This window comes from Danio rerio, chromosome 5 (assembly GCF_052040795.2).
Source record: "Danio rerio strain M-AB ecotype USA chromosome 5, GRCz13ab, whole genome shotgun sequence".
Lineage (NCBI taxonomy): Eukaryota > Metazoa > Chordata > Actinopteri > Cypriniformes > Danionidae > Danio > Danio rerio.
In genome coordinates, this window is record NC_141025.1 from 74,844,671 (window position 1) to 74,871,456 (window position 26,786).

The 26,786-nt window shown below is 34.2% G+C and overlaps 1 protein-coding gene and 1 long non-coding RNA gene across 5 annotated transcripts in view; one reads left to right on the forward strand and one right to left on the reverse strand.

Annotated features, from left to right (window-relative positions):
- The window catches only part of zbtb20 (zinc finger and BTB domain containing 20), a 134,430-nt gene that overhangs the window by 10,881 nt on the left and 96,763 nt on the right, over window positions 1–26,786 (reverse strand). For all 4 annotated transcript variants that reach the window (XM_087252634.1, XM_087252633.1, XM_087252635.1 and 1 more), the window contains 1 exon segment: window positions 1,832–3,370. In XM_087252634.1, the coding sequence (XP_087108760.1) occupies window positions 1,832–3,350 (1,519 nt within the window). In that variant the 5' untranslated portion in view covers window positions 3,351–3,370.
- On the forward strand, window positions 18,874–26,694 carry LOC147844512 (uncharacterized). The gene is made up of 3 exons (XR_015492097.1): window positions 18,874–20,426; window positions 23,413–23,598; window positions 23,635–26,694. It is a non-coding gene; the product is annotated as an uncharacterized LOC147844512 (long non-coding RNA).

The following is a 26,786-nucleotide window of genomic DNA, read 5'->3' on the forward strand; positions in this document are numbered from 1 at the left end:
TGTGTGTGAGAATAATGCATATTTCAGTGCTTCTGAGCTGTAGCTGAAAGTCGAGTAACTGAGGAATCATTTCCAAATGATTAATAACCTACTGTAAATATTTCAAACTTAATTTTTGATTAGTAAATGCATTTTATTTAAACAAATTTAAAGGCAATTTTTTTTCAGTATTTACATTTTTTTTAACCCTCGGATTCCATATTTTGACGTAGTTGTCTCTCAGCCAAATTTTGTCCTATTATAACAAACCAAACATTAGCGGAAAGCTTGTTTATGCAGCTTTTAGGTTATGTATAAATCTTAATTAAAAAAATGTACCCTGATTACTTATGATAGAGGGTCACATTTGTAATTGAGTAAACAGCCATTTTTTAAATATATTTTGCATTTATGACATACGTTTCATGTTGGAGCCATACATTGTATAAAAGTTTAATAGGTTATATCCAGACATGAATTTGTTTGTCTTTTAGACGTGGACTAAATTTTTGATATCCTTCAATTTTGTCCAGGTCAGTAATTTATTTATTTATTTATTTATTTTTCTGTTGAACCATAAATCGAAAGCCATATCAGATTTTTTGTTTGTTTATGTTCAGTAATTTTTGCATCCCAGGCTAATTCTGAAAACGTTTATATACATTTTGATTAATATTGTAAACTATATACATTTCTGGAGAGTGCCAAATGCATCCCAGGAGCTATGTTTTTTTTGCAGTATTTGTTTTTGCAAATCCACCAGAGGGCGCTGTGTACGCTTTTCAGATCTCAAACTTCTCTCGTGCCATTTGCGCCTGCTGTTCTCATGTAAATCCACCAGAGGGCGCTGTGTACGCTTTTTCAGATCTCAAACTTCTCTCGTGTCATTTGCGCCTGTTCTCACGTAAATCCACCAGAGGCCGCTGTCGACTGACTAACTGATCAACGAACCCACCCTCATCCTTCCCTAAACCCAACCGACAGATTTAAAAAGCAATCAAGCAAAGCGCTCGGCTGATTTTTACCACGTTTTCACCCTGTTATTTACTTGTTTATTTAATTTTTTGGCTTCTGTTACCCACTTTCTAGAACCATTTTTGCTGGACTCAAACCTCATTGTTAGGTCAACTCCTCTCTGCGTCTCAATTCCGATGACATATATGGTGAGCTACAGGATAAACTGGCAACATCGTGAAAGGCGTCCATATATAGGTTAGCAGTCAGCTGGTAAGCGCTAACAGGAACGCTGTCATACCGCCCCGTGGCGTTAATTTTAAAGATGAAATGCAGCCATACGTACTTCTGGCTACATAATTTGCGATCTCCAGAAATGTATATAGGGCTACGTTTTCAGAATGAGCCTTTGTTGAATTTTTGTAAATGATGACGGAATTTTCGATCTTCGGTTAACTTGATGTAACCCCTCTGGTTCTACGCCACCGAAACCCGCTCCGAGCTGGTATCGAACTGGCAATCTTCCGCATGGGAGTCGGTTGCTCTAACAAGGAGGCTAAAGACCATGGCCTCTAGAGTCTGTCGCTAGAGCACCTTTAGAGGTCAGAGGAGTGACGTTTACCTGCACAGCACTTACTAGCTGGCCTCCGTTACACTGACAGCATTCTGTATTCCTGTCGCTGACTAATTAAATCAATATTGACGTAATACATCCAAATGAATTATTCGAAAAAGTTTTAGTCTATTCATAAACATTTTAAGTAATCTAGATTACAATATTACATTTTTTTTCCATTTGTGTTTTGGTTTAATAAAAAACAGGTTTGAAACAAGTAAGTACTTTAACTCTGAAAGTGAACTAACTTTAACTTAGCATAGAGAATTGAAGAGTGCTTACCTGTGTGCACGAACATGTGTTTGACGTAGTTTTGTTTGGCAGTAAAGGTCTTACAGCAAAGAGTGCACGCGTACGGCTTCTTCTCCCCGTGCTGTCCCCCCGGTGCACCGCCCTGCTGCTGACTCCCTCCTGGCGGCACAGACAGCCCGCCGGGGAACGGAGGCATGTTGGGAGAGGGGACGGCCACAAACTGCGGCTGCTGGCTCCCGATGGACTGGGGCAGACTGAAGAGGAAAGGCTTGTTGTCGCTGGCTGACTGGGTGGCGAAGAGCGTAGGCAGGTACGTGTTGCCCGCAGTTCCCATTACCTGGGAGTTGCTGGTCAGGGTCAGGGGCATACGTAGGTTGCTGGTAAGCGGCTCACCTGGCCGCAGGTACGGCCCACCGGGCATCACTTGGGGAGCTGTTAGATTGGCTTGATGGATCCCGATCTCGCCACTTTCTTGAGTAGGACCGTTTCCGCTCGAATCTTCGATGATCTCTTGGGTTTGCTCGGGGGAGGAATCATTGACTTCGATCTGCACCGGGGTCCCACGCTCGCCCTGCTGGCCCTTACTCGGACAGTTGAACCCAGACAGGAAAGGCTGTTCAACGGAGTCGGTTTCGGTGCCGATGGAAGAGCTGACGCCAGAGTCGAAGCTCTCGCCTTTGGGCTCGCTTTCCACGCACTCCAATGGCTCGCCGTCCTCCCGGCAATCCTCGATCCCATAGCAGTTGAACTCGTCCCCTTGCTCCTGCTTGATGTGGATGTCCCCTGGGTGGAGCCTGACAGGACGGGGCTGTTTGCGGCAGTGTGTCGTCTCGGTGGTGGACAGGAATCGCTCCATCTGCTGTGAACGCTCATGGATGCGCGTGATCCAGGCAGGGTCCTGCCCGGCCTCCTTCTGCTGCAGTGGCAAGGCCGAGTCGTAGTTGGCTATCACCGCAGCGCCGGCATAGTGGGAGCGATTTCCGCGGGTACCGTTTTGCAGGCCCAACCCCGAGCAGCTGGAATAAAGCGAGGAGTAAACGCTCTGGTGAGATGTTTGCATGTAGCCCGACTCGGCGTCGCTGCTGGGACCAGACGTGCCAGACTCCGGAGTTCCCCGCGGCGTCTCCTGCCCCGAGTCCCCCGGGACCACCGAAAAGCTGCCAGATCCCGAAATGCCCACATTCTGCGAGACAATCCTGGTGCACTCGTCGATAACTGTCTTGATCTGAAGGATGCTGGCAGCCGTGAGGATCTGCAGGGCCTCGGATTGGGAGACCCGCAGCACGCCGCTGTACATGAAGTCGATCAGTTTCTGGACGGACTGGACCGAGACCACAGAGGGGATCTCGATGTCGCTGTAGCCCAGGAGCAGCTTGTCCTGAAAGAAGGGGCTGCCGGCAGCCAGCACACAGCGGTGAGCGCGCAGCATGCTACCATGGATCCGAACAGTCACGTCACAGAAGTGCCCGCGGTTTCGCTGCTCATTGAGGGTCTCAAGTACAGAATTGCTGAAGTTGTGAAGATTAATGTGGTGAATGCGTTCGGTCATCCCCTTGCACCTGATGTCACCTGTGTGTGCGACAGGAACAAACACAAAGAGGAAACACATCAGTTCACATACTGGAAAACATCTTACACTTACAAAAAAATGACTTGTTCAAACTAGGGCTGGGTGAATAATCGAAAAGTAATCGAAATCAACATTCAGAACCAATAATCGATCTATTTCTTCCAGGTCGAATTTTACGATTGCTTTCCCAACCACATGAGGAGTCATGTGACTGTTCATTTTAGACAATGTTAGCTTTAATTTTAGTTGTTCAACGTTGATGTTCAATAAATATTCTTCAAGAGTTCACACTTAGCTGATGATTGATTTTAAAGCTTGTTTGGCATGCTGTCCCGGGAGAGAGCCCTGAGCTCATAAGATCCTAAAACCCAGGGCTCCCTTTTGTTTGTAAGGCAAGAGGGGAGTTTGAGCTCAGGTAGATCTGGAGAACTCCCCTGCTGTAGTAGCTAATGAACAGATAGTGATTGCTCTTAAGAGAGAACTACTTACTAGGAGCATGTCTATGATGCCGATTTGGATTAGTCAATTAACTTAAGTTGTTTGTTTTTGGAAGGTGAGAGGAAACCGGGAGAAATGAGGGAGAACCCACGTGAGCATGTGGAGAACGTGTAAACTCCGCACAGAAATGTCGACTGGTAAAGACTAGATTCAGTGACGTTATTGCTGTGAGGCAACAGTGCTAACCACTGGGCAACTGTGCCACCCATCTAGGAAAGGAGGAGGAGTAGGCGTGAAAGAGGCGATTCTTGAAAACGAAGATGGCTGTTATATGGAACTTAGAGTATTTATAGTGGCTTAGGAATCGTCTGATTGGTGAACCATAAATTGTATAATGCGGGACCAGACTCAAGCAATCATAAGCACGTGATCCTCTCAAAATTAGTTTATAAATAAACTTCACATAGATAGTTTATAGTGTGTGTTTTCTTCAATTATTTTAGTTTAACTATAAAGAGCCACAGCATCAAATACATAGAATCATTAGACATTAACTAACTACTTTAATCTAGCAGCAGAACACAGTTTGCTCACATTTTCTTTCTCTTTAAATAAAGCATATATATATATATATATATATATATATATATATATATATATATATATATATATATATATATATATACACACACACACACACACACACACACACACACACACACACACACACATACATACATACATACATATATACACACACACACATATTTATATATACAACAGTTCTGTCTGGTTCTCGAATCTGATTGGCTGACAGCTGTGATATATATTGTGATATAATATACAGCTGTGATATAATATCAGCACCCGTACAGCCTCTTTACCCTTTGTGTATTACTCCGCCCACATACAGCCAGCAAAAAGCAGACTCTACAGATCTAAAGTTTAAAAGATACATGCTCAGCTGTTTAACTGTCAGCTTATGATTTGAATCCAACGCGGAAGAAAGTAGTTCCTCATACAAAAGGGTTTTTTAAGACTGTCCATGTTTGATTTTGTTTATATATATATATATATATATATATATATATATATATATATATATATATATATATATATATATATATATATATATATATATAAATTATTAGCCCACCTTTTTTTTTTATTTTTTGGGAAATGTTTTAAAAAGGAAAAAAAAATCAAAGAGGGTGAATAATTCTGAATTCAACTGTGTATATATATAGTAAAAATGAGAGTAATAATAACAGAGAGATAAAATAACATTTTAAACAATACAGCAATACAGAAAATATATACTATATTAATACAAATATGCAAAGGGTACAGTAGATAAAACAATACTAATAATAAATAAAAAACCGCCACACATTCATAACTAAGCCAGGGGCAGAGAAAATAGGTCAGAAATATATATATATATTAATTCATTCATTTTTTTAATGAACCGCCAATTTATCCAGCGTACGTTTAACTAAAGATTTAGAAATCTAGCTAAAGATAGTTCTGTTTTTGAATAAAGGGTTGGAAATTAAAGTTTTTTTTTTATATATATCTGATTCATTGATTAATTGAAAAAATAATCGGCAGATTAATCGATTATTAAAACAATCGTTAGTTGCAGCCCTAGTTAATATATTTCACAACATGAACAAGCAATGAACCATACATTTATTACAGTATTTATTCATCGTTGTTAAGGTTAGTTGATGAAAATAAAATTGTTCATCATTAACTAATGTTAACAAGCATGAATTTATATTTTAATAATGCGTTTGTAGTAGTAGTTGAACTATGATTAATAAACGCTGTCATTTGTAGTTGATGTGAATAAATACATAAACAAACATTAGCTAATGGACATTTATTATTTTAAAGTGTTATATATTTTGATGATATTACAACACAATGTCTGTCTGAGTGTCTATGAAATTTGCAGGTTTACACTATTTTATTCCTAAAAAAAAAAATCAGACAACGTGTGCCCATCACATGAGGTAGTTAAAATACATTCCTTAAGCAATGACAAATTATACTGATATATTGTACAGATCTCAGCGGGAGAACCAAATACAGCGGGTCATTGCTTAGGGCTTATATTTCAACTGCATTGTAGCTCAAATGTTACCAATAAATCAAATACAAATAAGCACAGGCACGCATGTCACATTAGCTAATAGAATATGCATTGTTTATTGACATATTTTTTGTAGAATGTGTCTTTCTCGGTCTTATGGAATTAGTGGTCACGGGATGCCGTTTGCTAGAATGAAGCAGCACAGAAAATGACTGCTTTTGTGTAAATTTAGAAGAAGAATTTAGAAGAAAAGATGCCCTGTTGCCCTTAAACATTTCAGAAATTCTATTATAAGTGCTATATTGCACATCCCTGTACTATATACTGCAGCAAAGGACAGACAAGAGTGTGAGTGTGTGTATGCTGTATATGGATAGTTGACAAATATTTTGTAAAACACCATTTTTAACCAGTTAAACTCCTCGGACACGGTACCATCGACTTTCGCTTTAAGATTTAAAGGGCTAGCATTGCACCAGACCCTATTAAGTGGTTTCTTTTGAAAGTGTAGAATCTATAATTTATGCAAAAATGAATCCCTTTGGTTTTTATTGTACTGTACAAAAGTTATTTACACTTAAATACACAGTATTTTGGATACCCGAGCTGGGTATTTTACATTGGTTCAGTAACTGTACGTCACTCTAGAACAGGGGTCTCAAACTCAATTTACCTGGGGGCCGCAGGAGGCAAAGTCTGGGTAAGGCTGGGATAAGGGATCAAATGTCATTATTAACAGTTTTAATTATTTCTTCTGAACATGAAGTGTCCTGAACATTAATAGAACATTGAGTGAAGATTATGAACAGTTCTTCTGAACATGGCATCTTTTGCCTACTTCTTGCTGCCAGAGACTTGACAGCGCTTCTTCTCACAAATCTGAACCACATTTGGCTTTAGAGCGGAAGCAGTTGAGACCCTCAGTATGGCTTGAAGATGATCATCATTAAGTCTAGACCTGTACTTTGACTTATTGAAGTCCTAGGGAAAAAAGTGGGGGAACTCACTCCAAACTTCCATTCCCTCACCTAAAAAAAAAGGCGTATATATGTATAAATAAAACACCCCCACCCCACTCCAGTCACATCAGTCTGTACCAGTCTGTATCTACCTATAATATATATAAGATGCAGGCTGTAGCTAGGTAGGTGGCAGGCTGCAGATAGGTAGCTAAGTGGCAGGCAGGGGCGGGAACAGCTTACCTTGGTTCTGGCCGGCGCGAGTTCCCTCCTAAACACTTCCCGCCCGTCACAGTGTCTAACAAAGGGGCGGGGTGCGTGGTGACGTCACCGGCATCCCCGCCCCTTAGTTTACACGGCGGGCGGGGAATGCCAGTGACCGCTGTGTACGGATAGAATCAGCGGAGCGGGGAGCGCTCTCTCTCCCCGCTCCGCTGATTCTGTCAGTGTACAGCGGTCAGCGCGGGCCACAAAATATTGCACTGAGGGCCGCAAATGGCCCGCGGGCCGCGAGTTTGAGACCCCTGCTCTAGAAGCAAGACTGGAAATCTATGACTTATACAGTTCATTCTTTTTCCTTCGGGTTAGTCGCTTATTTATCAAGGGTCGCCACAGCAAAATGAACCGCCAACTATATGTTTTACACAGCGAATGTCCTTCCAGCCACAACCCAGTGCTGGGAAACACCCATACACTCACACAATCAGACACACATACAAAACGGCTAGTTTATTTAATCAATTTACCTACAGCGCATGTGTTTGGACTGTGGGGGAAACCGGAGCACCCGGAGGAAAACCACGCCAACACAGGAAGAACATGCAAACTCCACACAGAATTGCCAACTGACCCAGCCGGGACTCAAACCGGCGACCTTTTAGGCGACAGTGCTTAACACCGAGCCACTATGTCGCCAACTTAGTACAGAATGTATCCTAATTTTGATCCCACTATTAACCCCATGTTTATCCCATTCATATACATTAAAATGCAAACTGTTCAAGGTTAAATAATCGAAAACTCAAAGAATTGAGGTCAGCTGACGAATATAGTAAGGTTACGAGGTAACTACTGTATTGCATGCTTCTCTAAGAAACTTGTTATTTTTGTAATCACATACCTTCTGTTTTAGTTATTATTTATAAAGCTCAGTAGGCAGTGTAATGTGTATATTGTGCAGTATATAATAAGTAGTAAGGCTGTTTTTCATTCCATCAAACACTTCACAGAATATTGCATTCTGCCATCCACATCAAGTGACTTACCCTTTCCACTGTGATGAATGATTAAAAAGTCATTTAAACTGAGATATTTACTGTGATCAATTCTGAATCAGAGGACACCCGTATATTTAAATAGTAACTCAGTCACTAATAGATAATATTGCATTATTGGCATTTAGGTTAGTTTAGGTTTTATTTATTTTTCTTTTGTTTTCCCTTTTCTTTTCTTTACTTTTATTGTTTTCTTTTTTTCCTTTTCTTTTTCTTTCATTTTCTTGTCTTTTCTTTGAGTGAGCAGAGTGACTCACAAAATCCCTTGGTGTGACTCAAAATCTTTTTCAACAGTATTTTTAAATAATTTGTTATTCAAGACCCCCCAACAAGAAGTGAGTAAGGCATTGAAAGCCTGATTTTCAGAAGTGGTGCTTGTCTTGTGCAATTAATTAAATGTTTATTTAATATTTTTTTTTATTTGGTCCAGTAATGTATCATATGCTTGGCAGAAAAACTAAACAAAACTGATTTTCTGCAATAATAAACCCGAAAAACCCAAAAGTTCACCCAAAAATGTTTTAAAGAATGTTGAAAACAAAACAAAAAAGTTCTGGTAATAATAAAGTAAACAAACAAATACAAATAATATTAATAATAATAAATAAATAAATACAAATAATAATAAATAAATAAATACAAATAATAATAATAATATAATAAACCAATAAACACACAAAAAATAAAAATACGTAAATACAAATAATAATAATTTTAAAAATTAATAAACACAAAAAAATATATATATAAATACAAATAATAATAATAATAATAATAAACCAGTACATACAAATAATAATAATAATAATAATAAACTAATAAATACAAATAATAATAATAATAATAGTAAAATAAACAAATAAAAACAAATAATAAAATAAACCAATGAATAGAAATAATAATAATAAATACATATACTACTATACTACTACTAATAATAATATTGTTAATAAATACATATAATAATAATATTAATAATAAATATAAACACAAATAAAAAAACAACAATAATAATAATAATAATAATAATAATAACAATAATAAAATAAATAAATAAATACTACTACTACTACTACTTCTACTAATAATAATAATAATAATGAATAAATACAAATAATAAAAATAAAACATATAAATACAAATATTAATAATAAAAACACTGCAGGTTTTTTCAGACTGGCCTTAGAGAATTAGTACACGATGACAAAATGTTCATTTTTCACAGCCTTTTTTAGGGTAACTATCCCTTTAAAACATTATTCATTCCCATGCATAAGGCATCTATGAGGCTATCTGCTGAATAGAATATGTCAGAATAGCTGAACGCATGCATCCTGCAGTGTGGCATTATATACTCAATCTATAAACTAATTAAACAGCCTTTTTATAACTGACTCAATCAATTATGCATGCCGTTTCATAAGCAATATATTAAAAAAAGATGCTGCATGGAATATATACACTTTTATTACAGTCAAACCAAAAAACGTTTTAAGGAACAACTTAAAGAAATGAATGCAAGCAGTGACCAACCGTTTACTGCATCTAACACACACTGACTGTATCTCCAACACTTTCTGACTTTGTTCATTTGTGTGAATCTACATGATGTTCAGTGTATATTTATTTTTTCCAAATGTATTTAGACTGAAATAAATATGTAATTTTTGTTTTACAATTACAGTATACACTTATATTTTATTATTTACCACAAAATAATGTGGATCTCATTGTAACCTTACAATATATAATGACTTAAAATATTATTTGAGTTAACGAATATAATATAGGAGACACAAGTCAAATATTTTTGTCAATAATATAAAACTAGGGATGACACTGTGGCTCAGTGGTAAGCACTATCACCTCACAGCAAGAAGGTTGTTGATTCGAGTCCCGACTGGGTCAGTTGATGTTTCTGTGTGGAGTTTGCATGTTCTTCCTCTGTTGGCATGGCTTTTCCTCCGGGTGCTCCGGTTTCCCCCACAGTCCAAACACACACTATATAGGTAATTTTTTTAAACTAAATTGGCCTTAGTGTATGTGTTTCCCAGTACCGGATTGCAGCTGGAAGGCCATCCGCAGTGCAAAAAATATGCAGGATAAGTTGGCGGTTCATGCCGATGTGGCGACCCCTAATTAATAAAGGGACTAATCTGAAAAGAAAATGAATGAATGAATAAATAAATTTGGTGGCACGGAGGCTGAGTGGATAGCACTGTTGCCTCACAGCAACTAGGTTGCTGGTTCGAGTCCTGGCTGGGCCAGTTGAAGTTTCTGGTGCTCCGGTTTCCCCCACAGTTCAAACACATGCACTATAGGTAAATTGTATGTATGTGTGTGTGTGTGTGTGCGCGTATTAGTGTTTCCCAGAACTGGGTTGCGGCTTGAAGGGCATCCGCTCTATAAAACATGTGCCGGAATAGTTGGTGGTTCATTCCGCTGTGGCAACCTCTGAAATAGAGACTTAGCTGAAGGAAAAAGAATGAATGAATGAATAAGTTTCATAATTACAGTGTTTACTTTTCCTTATTTACCCCAAAATAAAGTGGATCTTATTGTAACTTAAGGATAACTTAAAATGATATTTGAGTTAATATAGGAGTTATTTATATAACAAAGGAGACAAAAGTCAAATATGTTGGTCAATAATATAAAATTAGTTTATTTTTAAATAAAGGTGTTTGTTTTTTTGGTGAGGTTTGACAATGAACACATGAACTCATTTCTGTGATGCAATATATATCTGTACTGCAAAACAATGTACAGCACAAACACATGAAAAAACTTATTAAATGGGGATTTAATATGCCCATTTTTACAAGATATAACAAGTCTCTGATGTCACTAGAGTGTGTATGTGAACTTTCAGCTCAAAATACCACACAAATAAGGTTTTATAACTCTCTGAGTTTGATCCTAATTATGCCATAAAGGTGACTGTTGCTTTAAATTCAAATGAGATTGTGCTCTTTACAAAAGAGGGCGGAGCTACAAATCTCTATGTGTCAGTATAGTGGCAGATTCAAAAATAAGACGGAGGTCCTATGCTAATGAGGGAGAAATGATCACTGGTGGGCGGGGCTTTCCCCTTTGATGACACGTACAAATGGAGAATGTCAATCAGTGTTTCTGCAGACTCTTTTTATCAAGTGTGATTATAAAAAATTACATTTATACATTTGTATCATTAGAAGCTGGTTATATCCACAGACTGTCACCATACAACTGTGTTTAAATGCCTTATAAAAGTTAATTTTTGCATTATAGGTCCCCTTTAAAGAATTTTGGGACAAAAAATGACATTAATGTTGCAGAAGAGCACAGATCTAATAATAGCAGGAAATATTATAATGCAGTGTTACGATGTTTCCCATTTGCACAGGTGAAATTTAAAACTGGTTATTGCATTCTTTCTAGTTAGCAAAGTTTTAATGAACTGTCTAAACTGTTAATTAACCGACTGGAGATTATAATAATAGCAGATTTATGTAAGTTCATCTTATAAACACTAAAAAGTGAGCTGAAAGATTTACTTCTTCCAGAAATGCAAGGTTCAATCCATCATCAAATGATTTTTGATACAGAATTCTCTCTAAATACAGTAGTGGGCCTTTAACCGTACATACTGAAAACAAAACATCACCTGTAAAAACAATCGATTTGTGTTGGGATAACATGAAGGAATTAAGTTAGCTTATTAGTTTTTACAAACAGACAAAGAAACTTATTAAAGGGGACCTATTATGTGCAATTTTTACGAGTAAAATAAGTCTCTGATGAGTGTGTGTGTGAATTTTCAGCTCAAAATACAGCACAAATAATGTTTTAGAACTCTTTGAATCTGCACAAGTTAGGCTTTCACCTATAGTGTGCCATTTTGGTGACTGTGTTTATATTCAAATGAGATTGTGCTCTTTTTAGAAGAAGGCGGAGCTACAAGTGCCTGTGCGTCAGCATAGTGGCAGATTCAAAAACAAGACTGAGGTCCTATGCTAATGAGGAAGAAATGATCACTAGTGGGCGGGGCTTTCCTCTCTGATGACATGTACAAATGGAGAATGTCAATCAAAGTGTTTCTACAGACTTTATTATCAATAAAAAAATAAAATTAATACATTTTTATCATTAGAGGCTGGTTATATTCACAGAATGTCACCACACATTTTTGCATTACAGGTCCCCTTTAAGGAATTTTGGGACAAAAAAAAAATGGCATTAATGTTGCAGAATAGCACAGATCTAATAATAGCAGAGAACATTATAATTCAGTGTTACAATGTTTCCCAGCAGCACAAGTGGAATTTAAAACTGGTTATTGTCTTCTGTAGTTAGCGAAGTTATAATAAACTGTCTAAACTGCTAATTAACCGACTGGAGATTAAAATAATAGCAGATTTAAGTGAGTTCATCTTATAAACACTAAAAAGTGAGCTGAAAGATTTACTTCTTCCAGAAATACAAGGTTCAATCCATCTTCAAATGATTTTTGATACAGAATTCTCTCTAAATACAGTGGTGGGCCTTTAACTGTACATGCTGAAAACAAAACATCACCTGTAAAAACAATCGATTTGTGTTGGGATAACATGAAGGAATTAAGTTAGCTTATTAGTTTTTACAAATACACAAAAAAACTTATTAGATGGGACCTATTATGTGCTCTTTTTACGAGTAAAATAAGTCTCTGATGAGTGTGTGTGTGTGAAGTTTCAGCTCAAAATACAGCACAAATAATGTTTTAGAACTCTTTGAATCTGCACAAGTTAGGCTTTCACCTATAGTGTGCCATTTTGGTGACTGTGTTTATATTCAAATGAGATCGTGCTCTTTTCAGAAGAGGGCGGAGCTACAAGTGCCTGTGCGCCAGCATAGTGGCAGATTCAAAAACAAGACTGACGTCCTATGCTAATTAGAAAGAAATGATCACTCATGGGCGGGGCTTTCCCCCTCTAATGACATGTACAAATGGAGAATGTCAATCAAAGTGTTTCTGCAGACTTTATTATCAATAAAAAAATAAAATTAATACATTTTTATCATTAGAGGCTGGTTATATTCACAGAATGTCACCACACATTTTTGCATTACAGGTCCCCTTTAAGGAATTTTGGGACAAAAAAAATGGCATTAATGTTGCAGAATAGCACAGATCTAATAATAGCGGGGAAACATTATAATGCAGTGTTACAATGTTTCCCAGTCGCACAAGTGGAATTTAAAACTGGTTATTGTCTTCTGTAGTTAGCGAAGTTTTAATGAACTGTCTAAACTGTTAATTAACCAACTGGAGATTAAAATAATAGCAGATTTGTCTCATTTTAAGTGAGATGAAAGATTTACTTCTTCCAGAAATGCACTTTTGCTGATAGACAGATGTTCAATGCATCTTCAAATGATGTTTGATAAAGTATTTTCTCTATATACAGTAGTGTTGACTTGGAAACTAATAAAGAGCATAAAGTTTGTTACGCTATGCTATTTTGAAAGCTTATGTATAACAATTCACCATGTGTATGTTTAGGATCACTCACTCATACACCTAAAATATTAATGCTTAAATATTGTAATGCTTTAATTAAAAGGTATTTAGGTTGTCCCCCCAAAAAACTCAACAACAAAAAAATTCAGCTCAATTTAAATAGGTAGTTTAAACAAACATCAAAATCAATACACAATTATTTTCTTTGCCTTTCATTTAATTTCTTTTCTTTGTTTTTTCTTTAATCAGCGTTCAGAGTGACTCACTAACTCATTTGGTGTGACTCACAAAATTTTTAGTTTCAAGAGTATTTTAAATAAATCTGTTATTCAAGACCCCCAAAAGAAAGTGAGTAAGACATTGAAAGCTTGGTTTTAAGAAGTGGTGCTTGTCTCGTGACATTAATTAAATGTGTTTTTTGAATTTCTTTCATTTCTGTGTTTCATTCTATTTTATTTTGTCCAATAATGTACCACGCGGTAAGCAGATAATAAACAAATTTCACACAAAAATTAAAAATAAAAAAAAAGTTTTAAAAATGATGGAAACCAAAAAGCTCTGGTAATATTAATAATAATAATAAATAGAAATAATAATACAAATAATAATACAAATAATAATACAATTAATAATAACAAAACAATATTAATAAATCAAATCAATTTGTGTTTGGACAACATGAAGGAATTAAGTTAACTTGTTAGTTTTTACAAATTTAAGTGGGTTGAGCATTAAACAATTAAGTTGTCCCCAAAAACTAAATAATTGTGTTGTTTCAGCTGATTTTAAATAAGTAGTCTGAACCAACAGCTTTATTGTTGCACATCAAAATCAATACACAATTATTCATGCAGTCTAGGCCATCTACAACTAAATTTGATATATACATATTTACAGATATATAAGTTAAATTTAAGACTTTTAAAAACATTTTAAGACTATTAGAAATGAAATTTTAGACTCATATAGGGCTAAACGCAAAGGATTTTTCAAATAGCCCAGATGGAAAAGGTTTTAATTTGTCCTATCAAAAAAAAAAAAAAAAAAAAAAAAAAAAAAAAAAAAAATATATATATATATATATATATATATATATATATATATATATATATATATATATATATATATATATATATATAAAATATTAAATAATATAAAGATTTTAAATATTGTGTCAAAATAAGAAAGCTCTACTTTTTTTTTAAACAAACTTTCTTTAAAATAAAATTCAAACAAAAATAGACAAATGTTTTAAATGTTTTAACATGCTGCTATAATAAACTAAATCTATGCACAACAATCTGTCCAGGTCAGTGTCCTCAGCCGTAAATATATGGAACAGTTTTAAACGAATGTTACTGTAAGCAAAATAATTAGTAAATAGAGTTAAAAAAATAACCTTTTTTAAATAAAAATATTAAGTAGCAATACATAAACAAAGGAAAATTAAGACCTGTTAAAAAAAGATTTAAGACCTAAAACACATTAAAAATTTTTTTTTTTTCATTTTGAGACCAGCAACCTAGCTCGAACCAGCAACCTAGTTGCTGTGAGACAACAGTGCTATCCACTCAGCCTCGGTGCCACCAAACTTATTTATTCATTTTCTTTTCAGATTAGTCCCTTTATTATGTAGGGGTTGCCACAGCGGCGTGAACCGCCAACTTATCCAGCATATTTTTTTGCACTGCGGATGCCCTTCCAGCTGCAATCCGGTACTGGGAAACACCCATACACTCTCATTCATACACATACACTAAGGCCAATTTAGTTTAATAAATTCACCTATATGGCGTGTGTTTGGACTGTGGGGGAAACCGGACATTTTAAGACCCTGCAGATATATATACTATATATACACATAGTTGAAGTCAGAATTATAAGCCCTCCTTCAATTTTTTTTTTATATTTCCCAAATGATGTTTAACAGAGCAAGGAAGTTTTCACAGTATGTCTGATAATATTTTTTCTTCTGGAGAAAGTCTTATTTGTTTTATTTCAGCTAGAATAAAAGCAGTTTTTAATTTTTTTAATTAATTAAATTTTTAAATGAATTTTTTTTTTAATTAAAAAAAGTTTAAGGTTAAAAATATTAGCCCCTTTAAGCTATTTTTTCCAACTGTCTACAGAACAAACCATCGTCAAACTTGCATTACTTCTGGAGAAAGTGTTACTTGTTTTATTTCAGCTAGAATAAAAGCAGTTAGTAATTTAAAAAAAAAACATTGTTGGGACAAAATTATTAGCCCCGTTAAGCTGTTTTTTTTTCAGATAGTCTACAGAACAAACCATCGTTATATAATAATTTGCCTAATTACCCTAACCTGCCTAGTTAACCTAATTAACCTAGTTAAGCCTTTAAATGTCACTTTAAGCTGTATAGAAGTGTCTTGAAAAATATCTAGTCAAATATTATTTACTGTCATCATGGCAAAGATAAAATAAATCAGTTATTAGAAATGAGTTATTAAAACTATTATTCTTAGAAATGTGCTGAAACAATCTTCCCTCCATTAAACAGAAATTGGGGAAAAAAATAAACAGGAGCGCTAATAATTCAGGGTGGCTAATAATTCTGACTTCAACTGTATATACTGCATATATGAAACATTCAAATAAAGCCAGCACAGATTTATTGCCTACAGCTACACTGAAAAAAGTGTTGCATGCAGAACCGTTGCAAACAATTTATTTGTGTTGAATATAAACAAACAAATTAAGTTTAATAATGTTCAACTTAATTTGTTTGTTTAAATTCAACACAAATAAATTGTTTACAACCACCTTACGTAAACAAATGAGTAAATCCAAGGAGTCATCTCTGAATAATTTTTTTCAGAGTATGGCTTCTACATTTGAAATCATAACCATACTCTTTATGCTTTAGCCTAATAGTAAAATACACCATATAAAGCCAAACCAGTTGACTACATCCTAGCAAACAGCATGAAGCTATCACAAATCAGCACGGTGGAGATATTATTCATGAAAAGTGGCAGTGACCTACAAAAAAGCTTTTCTTTTTGAAAAAAGACAGAGGGCAGTCTTGAGCTAGCATCAACTACCCAGCACTCGTCTGCTCTGCACAGGCAGCATGTGTTTCGCTTTTGCATTATATACCAAATCCAAAAATAAGTCAATCAAATCAATAAAGCGACGATGGGTCGCGTGGTATCATTACTCACGAAATGAATTATTTTCAGGCTGGCGTTGGTGCTGGTTTGCTTTAGGGAAAAAAAGGACACGACTGTCTACACAAACAGTTTTGGAGAGAACACAAAATGTCTACTTTAGTGCTGCACCCTTTTTTGTAATCCGAAAACTCCACACACATACACAGGCACACATATACACACACACACATACAAAAATAAATCACAGAAGAGTGAACACTTTCTAAAAAATCAGCCGTGATTTCAGTGGACAGTTGTAGTAAAATCGGTTTCATCTTGCAGAAAGCCACACAGCGAAAGTTGAAAGCACACGCTGTTTGCTCCTTTTCAGATTTCTCGCTCTCCTTTCCACGTGCGCTGCTCTCTAAGCACTTCTCAATTTTGTGCATTGTCATTTTAGTAGCATGTCTTACTCCCTTAGCTCACTACAATAGAGAAAAAGCCCTATTCACTATTCCTTAAGAAGAAGAAGTGACATTTTTTAACTAATACATTTTCAAGTGCATTTAAAACATATTAGCATGCACAGAAAAGAAGGTTAACAGAAATAAAGGACCATTCATTAGGATTCATAGCAAACGGCATATTTGGAGTACGCAACCTTTGAGACTTAAAGGAAGACGCTGAAAGGAAATATCCATCATTTCTGAAGGTTATCAAGGCAAAGTGTTGTATTAGAAAAAAAGAGGGAATGTACTTGTGTGTGTGTGTGTGTGTGTGTGTGTTCTGTAAAAATCTTTAGTAAAACAAATCAGATTTTGTGTCAGCAAGTGTGTGTGAAATTGTACTGTCAAGTGGTTCACAGTTTATATATAATACGAATATATATATATATATATATATATATATATATATATATATATATATATATATATATATATATATATATATATATATAAACAATAATTAAAATAAAAAATTAATAATTTAATAAATAATATAATATTAAATAAATAATACAATATAATTATAATATAAATAATATAATATAATATAATATGATATAATATAATATAATATAATATAATATAAAATAATATAATATAATATAATATTGTATGATATAATATAATATAATATAATATAATATAATATAATATAATATAATATAACATAGTATGATATAAAATAATATAATATAATATAATATAATGTAATATAATATAATATAATATAATATAATATAATATAATATAATATAATATAATATAATATAATAATAACAATTCTATTAATAATATTATTTTTTTCGGGTGGTTCATTTGAAGACAGTTTGAATGTATTAATATAGGCTTATATGCATAGCCTACATTTTTGCACTGCAGCAAGGGATACAGATAGGTGTTGTTCTCTTTATTATATCAGTCCTAAAAATCTTGGGTTTTATGTTCTTAAAGAGATAATGCAACCGAAAATACAAATTCTGTCATTTACTGTCCTTTAAAAATCATTTACTCGCTCTTTGCTAGTTTCTTTCTTATAAAAAATGATAAATTTATATAAAACACAAAAGAAGATACTTTGAAGAATGCTGAAATCCTGTAACCATTGGCTTTTTTATTTGGTTTTCCTACTATGGAAGTCAATGGTTACACGTTTTCAGCATTCTTTTAAAGTAGGGCTGCACAATATATCGTTTTAGCATCGATATGTGTTTATGTGTTCATATGACCATTCACAACAGTCACATCTCAGGATATGTAATGTTTAGTTTGTATCACAATTTATCATTAGCATGTGTTTTCGATGCCTGTGATTGTATAATGACTTTAAAAGCATTCAGGTTTAAGAAACTGTGCCAATTTTGATCTTAGCTACAATCAGTTTTATTGAATTATTTGTATTTTTATTATTTAGTTACTGTTCTTGAATACTGTTAACGAAAAAAACACATTATTTCAATGGTATCTTACTCTTATTATTGTATTTATAGATTGCTATGCATAAAAATACTCACAACACATGCAAATACAGAAATGCACTGCAAATAGCACAGACCACAGCGAAAATGTGTCGGGGACCCGAAAAAGTTTATACATTGTTTAATAGATTTTTTTTGTCTTTATTTTTTCTTTATTGAGTGGATAGGGCAGTATTTTAGACAGGAAACGATGTGGGAGAGATAGGGAGGGTAGGGATGGGAAATGTCCTCAAGCCGGGATTCGAACTCAGGATGCCCTGAGGTGCTACTGCACCATATGTCATCGCGCTAACCACTAAGCAATTGCGCCAACTGTTTATTAGATTTTATGGAGATGCACTCTCAATGCAGAATCATCCCAACCGATCTAACATTATAAACTCTTTCCAAATAGAGATATTGGGCTCTATTTTAGTCATCTAGATGCAAAGTCTAAGCACATGGCACAAAAGCATTAAGGGTGTGTTTGAATGCTATTTTAAGGATGGAAAAAATATGCTCTGTGCTGCACCGCATGGTCTAACAGGGTTGTGCTTATTCTATTAATGAGTTATTTGTGTGTTTTGAGAATAACATGCATTAAACCAATCAGAATATCATCTCCCTGTCCCTTTAAGAGTCGGTTGTGACATGCCATGGCGCATTTGCTGTTTACATGACGGACTTTGTAAGTGGAAAAACTGATTGCTTCACTAGCGAGAAACAGTCAAACAGACCATCTGCAGCGCGAGGATAAAGAACGAGCCTCCTCCATTTGGCCTCTTTCTCTTTATTTTACTTTTACTCTTTACTTTACTCCTTTGCTTTTGTGGACAAGAAAACAGGGTTGTACGCACTCCACTGAAGACACATATTTAATTTCGTTAAGTGCCAAGATTTGTTTTAAAACTATTTCTAAATTCAGTTCCAGCAAACGAATAAATGAACAATAATAACGAAGTGTGCTCAAAACACTGAGTTACATCCAAACACACGTCCTATTCTTATGCCCCATATAGTGACGCATACGTCTCCAAAGCCTACAGGTGGATTTGCAATTTAAAAAACGTTGTGCAAAACGTGACAAGTGGGGCAACAAATAGAAACAAATCCCGCCAAGCATATCTTGTGTATGAAAGGGCCAATAAAGTCATCTGGTAAATTATATTATATTCATGTTGAAATATATATCACAAAATAAAAAAATATTGTTAGATTTTTCCAATATCGTGCAGCCTTACTTCAAAGTATCCTCTATTTTGTTTAACAGAGGCAAGAAACTCAGTGAAAAAGTGAGTTTATATATATTTTTTGGGTGAACTATCCCTTTAAGATCAGGTTAAAGAGGGCTCTGATTGAGCACTGATCGTGTTGTAGTGGCAATTTTTTTTAAAGAGGCTTTCTCTGTGGTAAAGAAGACAAAGTCTTATCAAGGGTGTCTTTTTAAAATTTTATCCTTTGCAAAGAAGGTCACAATCATACAGCAACGACAGTTTCTGCAGAGTGAGACACTGGAAACAGAGTGTGCTCTCCCTTTTATCTGGTTTCTCCCCTGTACAGCTTACGAGGTCACTTCTAATCAGGCCATACCATATTTACGTTAGCTGCTTCAACCGCTCTGACCCATGCCCCTTACAAATCATATAGCAGGAAGGACAAGAACAGAATAGTCACGGACAGTAAAATTAAGCAATATAGAAAATGCATATACATCTGAAAGATGAATATACAGTTGAAGTCAGAATTATTAGCCCCCTTTAGATTTTTATCTTCTTTTTTTAAATATTTCCCAAATAATTTTTAACAGAGAAAGTCTTATTTGTTTTATTTCGACTAGAATAAAAGCAGTTATTAATATTTTAAAAAACATTTTTGGGGCAAAAATTATTAGCCCCTTTAAGCTATTTTTTTCGATAGTCTACAGAACAAACCATCGTTATACAATAACTTGACTAATTACCCTAACCTGCCTAGTTAACCTTATTAACCTAGTTAAGCCTTTTAATGTCACTTTAAGCTGTATAGAAGTGTCTTGAAAAATATTAAATAAAATATTATTTACTGTCATCATGGCAAAGATAAAATAAATCAGTTATTAGAAATGAGTTATTAAAACTATTATGCTTAGAAATGTGCTGAAACAATCTTCCCAGAACAGAACAGAAATCGGGGAAAAAAATAAACAGGGGCGCAAATAATTCAGGGGGGCTAATAATTCTGACTTCAACTGTAAATGAGTTTCCATTACAGTGTCCTCAGACAAGAATGTTGTGCCTCTAAATAAAAAAAGAGACCTTATAAGTAGTGCCGTCAAAATTAGTGCGTTAACGCATGCAATTAATGTGAAATATTTAACGCGTAAAAAAAATGAATTTTAATTTCCTGTCGTGGTCGACGTGTTCAATGTGCAAAGAAATATGGATAAGACCAAGGAAGCACATTTTGAATGCAAGTTTTAGTATAAAACAATTAATGTTGCATTACTAGTATATCCAGCGTTTCCTCCAGAGTTTCGTGCAGTTTTGGGTGTTTCATTTTTAACTTTGAACTTTTGATTTAATGGAATTTGATATCGCATGGCAAACGGAAAGAAAAACCTCTGCATCTCGTTACTCGGTGAATCTTTAAGGTAATCAAAAATTGCTGCTTACATGGTCGACTCTTAATAAGAGTATAATCTTAATCATATTAAAATCTGAGTTTTGGTGGCCATGTAAATGTACTCAGAAGTGCCATATGATGTCGCGAGCTGTCTAAGACAGTGCATTCCTCTGCCTTTCAAGATGTGCCCTCCAATGTTTCATTAAGTTTGACGTGTTTCCCCCTTACACGCAAGTTTTGTAGTCTGTTTCACTTCGCATTGTTGTGTCAGAATCCTTGTGAAATACAGCCATACTTTAGAACGCTTAGTTTAAGCAAATTGGATGAACGTGATCATGCGTGTTGAATCTGAAGGGAGTCGCTCCGGGTGTGCTGTCCTGCGGGTTGTTTGTGTGTGTGTATCTGTGTGTGCGTGCGCATTTGCACATTTCTTAGCAACAAACATCCCTAAACATCGTTGTCCGTAGCCACTAAATCAAAAAGTTACGAATTGCCGTGAGATTGCGTTGCACTCTCAGCTCACATCATTCAAAAGAAAAGGTCCACATTGTCCTCCGTGGATGTCAATAAACTAGACTATTTTAGCAACTAGCTGAATGTAAAAGAGGACTGAGCAAAATTGTTTCTACTTTATAATTAATGTTCTCATCTCACAGCAATACAACTTTTCAATGAGTACAATTGTTTGTATTCAATATTTTATTGTTATTATAAATTTCCATTTTTATATCTGCAATTCCTGTATTTTGGCATTTTTTTGCAGTCCACTTAGAATCCAACTTGGAAATCAATGTTTTCTTTATTGGCATTGATTGTTTTGAAATTCAAATGGCATTAACATGCCTGTGTTTTAATATCAGTAATAAATATGGCTGTCAAGCCAGGATCTTGATGGTTTATTGTGGGTTTGTTGTTTACATGAAGAAATCTGTGTTAAAAGTTAGACAAAAATTCTAATACACAATTATATTTTGAATTTAAATAGTTTTTATCTTGTGTTTACATTAATTATACATCTGAATAACCAAAATTACAAGTTTCAGTCTTTTAAATGTGAATAATCGCAATTAATTTTCAAAAAAAAAAAAGGTTTGATTAATTAGTTAATTTTTTTTAATCGATTGACAGCGCTACTTTTAAGACAAACTATCTAGCTCCAAATTCCTAAAATAAACGTATAATTCAGTATTAGTCCCACAATTTCTATGGGATGAATTTAAACACATTCAATTTCTTAATGTTAACTTAAGTTTTTTGTTAAAACTTAACCCATATCAATTGTTTGCAACCATTTACCTTAAAAAATGTTAGCAAATCCAATAAATAATTGACAGTTCATTCCACTGTGGCAACCCCTGATGAATAAAGAGACTAACCAAAGGAAATTGAATGAAATGAATGAATGAAAATAAATTCAGTGTGTGTCTGTTAGTTTAGATCTGTAAAGGGCTGGTCAAGGACTGATGATGATTGTTTATTTGAATTACAGGAATAAGCAAAAAATTGCAGAATGTGCTGGAAAACTGTACCGAATGCTGGTAATGATTATATAGAGACGAGTGGTGCCCGTATATAGTATATACAGTATAAAGAGACAGCTACACACTCGTCCTCATGTGTGATGTCAATCTGTTATATGATATTGAAGTGTGTGAAGTCTGGACAGCACTCTGCGTTTTCAGTACATTGTGTCACTCAGTATGATATTAATGAGTAGGTCTTCTGTTTTTAATGAGAAGTAGAAAAAGAGGAGACATGATAAAAAAAATGAGGGTAAAATCTATCTATACATATTAACACACATAGTTCAAACTATTATGCTCAAAAAGATGTTAAAAATATATATTTGATCCATTAAACAGCTCTTGGGAAATATTTTAAAAATAATTACAATTTCACAAGAGAGCTAATAAATGTGTCATCAGCTGTATATGCGGAAAACATAATATCACAGGGAGCTAAAGACAAAAAAAAAAAAAAAATCAATACACAATTCTTCATATAGTGTACGCTGTCTAGACTAAATATATGTCAGTGTGTGTTTAATACAATAAACACATATTTATTTGTGTGTGTGTGTGTGTGTGTGTGTGTATATGTTTGTATGTATATACAGTTGAAGTCAGAATTATTAGCCTGCTTTTGATTTTGTTTTTCTTTTTTTTAATATTTCACAAATGATTTTTAACAAAGCAAGGAAATTTTCACAGTATGTCTGATAATATTTTTTCTTCTGGAGAAAGTCTTATTTGTTTTATTTCGGCTAGAATAAATAAATATATATATATATCCGGCAGCTGGGGTAAATTTCTGGAATTTATTGTCCGTTATTTTACAGTAAATTTCTGGAATTTATTGTCCGTTATTTTACAGTAAATTTCTGGAATTTATCGTTCGTTATTTTTAAGGTAAATTTCTGGAACTTATTGTCTATTATTTTACAGTAGATTTTTGTAATTGGACGTTTGTTTTTTATGGTAAATTTCAGCAACTTAATGTCCATTATTTTATGGTAAATTTCTGGTATTAAATGTCCGTTATATTAATTTAAATTTCTGAAAGTTATTGTCCGTAATTTTATGGTAAATGTCTGTAATTTAACATCCATTATTTTATGGTAAATTTCTGTAATTTAAAGTTCATTATTTTATGGTAAATTTCTGTAATTTAACATCCATTATTTTATGGTAAATTTCTGTAATTTAAAGTTCATTATTTTATGGTAAATTTCTGTAATTTAACATCTGTTATTTTATGGTAAATTTCTGTAATTTAAGGCTCGTTATTTTATGGTAAATTTCTGTAATTTATTTAATTTTGTTATTTTATGGTAAATTTCTGGATCTTATTGTCAGTTATTTTACGGTAGATTTTTGTAATTGAACGTTCATTATTTTACGGTAAATTTCAGGAATTTGTTGTCTGTTATTTTATGGTAAATTTCAGGAATTTAATGTCCGTTCTGTGGGTGTAAATGCCTTGTTGATGCCAGAGGTCAGATGAGAATGTCCAGATTGAAAGGCACCAATAACTCAAATAACCACTTTGTTACAACCGAGGTATATAGAACAGCATCTCTGAATGCACAACGCACTGAACCTTGAGGCGGGTGAGCTTCAGCAGCAGAAGACCACACCGGGTGCCACTCCTGTTAGCTAAAAGCAGGAAACTAAGGCTACAATGCACACAATATTCACAATATTTGACTAGATATTTTTCAAGACACTTCTATCAAGCTTAATGTGACATTTAAAGGCTTAACTAGGATAATTAGGTTAACAAGGCAGGTTGGGTTCAGTAGGCAAGTTACTGTGTAACGATGGTTTGTTCTGTAGACTATCGAAAAAAATATATAGCTTAAAGGGGCTAATAATTTTGACCTTAAAATGGTTATTAAAAAATTATAAACTGCTTTCACTCTAGCCGAAATTAAACAAATAAGACTTTCTCGAGTCTTGTTCGAGTCTGAACGAGTGTGCATGGATGGGTTTCCCAGAAATGGGTTGCAGCTGGAAGGGCATCTGCTGCATAAAACATGTGCTGGATAAGTTGGCGGTTCATTCCACTGTGGCGACCCCGGGTTAATAAAGGGACTAAGCTGAAAAGAAAATGAATGAATGAATGATATTGTAAAGCTTCCTATAGAAAATAAGAACTTATATTAGTGATTTATGAGGGGTGTACTCAAACACGTTGAGCACTGTACCATATTTAAAGTATATTTTTTCCATAATAAGCACTGTTTGTGAAAGAAATGTGTAAAAATTGTGTACAGTTATGCAATGTAAGCAGCGAAGCTCAGATATTTAGCTCTAAAGGAGCAAATAAATACGCATTTACTTTTTGCATGAACAGAACAAAGTGTATTTTAGGAGCACAATCATTTTTATGTATTATGGCATTATTTTGATGACAATTAAGCACGCTCCCCATCCCCCACTCCAAAATTCTCATCAGTGTAATGCATCCATCTTACTTTTCAGATTTGATGTAATTCTCATTATTTTCAATGATGATTTTCATTATATTCTCATTACTGTAATAAACATAGGCAGAGTGTGTGTGTGTTTGTGCGTGTGTGGGGGGACCACATGTGCAATATTTGTCCTTACCAGAGTTTCTATTTTTACTTTTGATGAAGTTTTGATGATTTTCACCTAAATAACGTACACAAATCAGTGATAGGAATTCAGTTCTGGAACCTGTAGTATGCAATAGCTGGTCTAGAATCAGTTTCTCAATGGTCACAACACATTCCAGCCAATCAGAATTGAGTATTTAGACAGACTATGGTAAAATTAAATATACAGCATAATTGAGTACACCTCTTGCCGATCTCTCTTTTAGAATTATACTTATTATAGGATGCTTTACAATAATATATTGGTGTATATACATTATTAGTCAGAAACAAAGCTAAATCTGAAGCTTATCTAACAAAATAACTCAAGATCACGATGCAAAAATTAGTACACCCCAATGAATGTTAGGGAAAAATATTAAATGACATTTTAATAAAGAGATACAATCAAAAGAACAAAGAAAAAATATTAAATTTAGTTAAAATGTTGTAGTTGTGTAGCTCTTAATCCTCGTTAGAGCTGAAATGTATTATATTTCTATTCTTAAAGTGACCAAACTCTATTTTAATGAGCTGTTTTGTTTGAATTCAACAGAATATATTGTCTACATTTACTGAGAAATGGGTAATAATATCAACTTTCAAAAAGAGTTGCTACTTACTTAGGCTGTGCACTGTATAGACGATAACATTAAATAAATGATAAGCTGTGGAAAAGATTTTTCACATTATGGAAATATAAATTAAGAAGAAAAATGTAACAAATTCTACTGATTCTCACTATTAGCTAATGTCTTACTACCTGCCTATTATTAAAGTATTGGATATTTATTAAAGTACATATTCTGCGTGATTTTATTCTACATCCCTAATCCCAACTGCTGCCTTTATAACTATCATGAAGCAGCAAATTAGGAGTTTACAGACGTTGAATTCATAAAGTGTGGTCAATTTTATACAGTTGAAGTCTGAATTATTAGCCTCCCTGTTTATTTCTTTCCCCAATTCCTGTTTAACGGAGAGAAGATTTTTTTCAACACATTTTTAATCATAATAGTTTTAATAACTCATCTCTAATAACTGATTTATTTTATCTTTGCCATGATGACAGTAAATAATATTTGACTAGATATTTTTCAAGACGCTTCTATAAAGCTCAAAGTGAAATATTAAGGCCTAACAAGGTTAATTATTTTAACTAGGCAGGTTAGGGTAATTAGGCAAGTTATTGTATAACAGTGGTTTGTTCTGACTATTGTAGACTATCGAGAGAAAAAATAGCTTAAAGGGGATAATAATATTTACCTTAAAATGGCTGTTAAAAAAATTTAAAACTGACCAAAATTAAACAAATAAGATTTTCTCCAGAAGAAAAAATATTATCAGACATACTGTGAAAATTTTCTTGC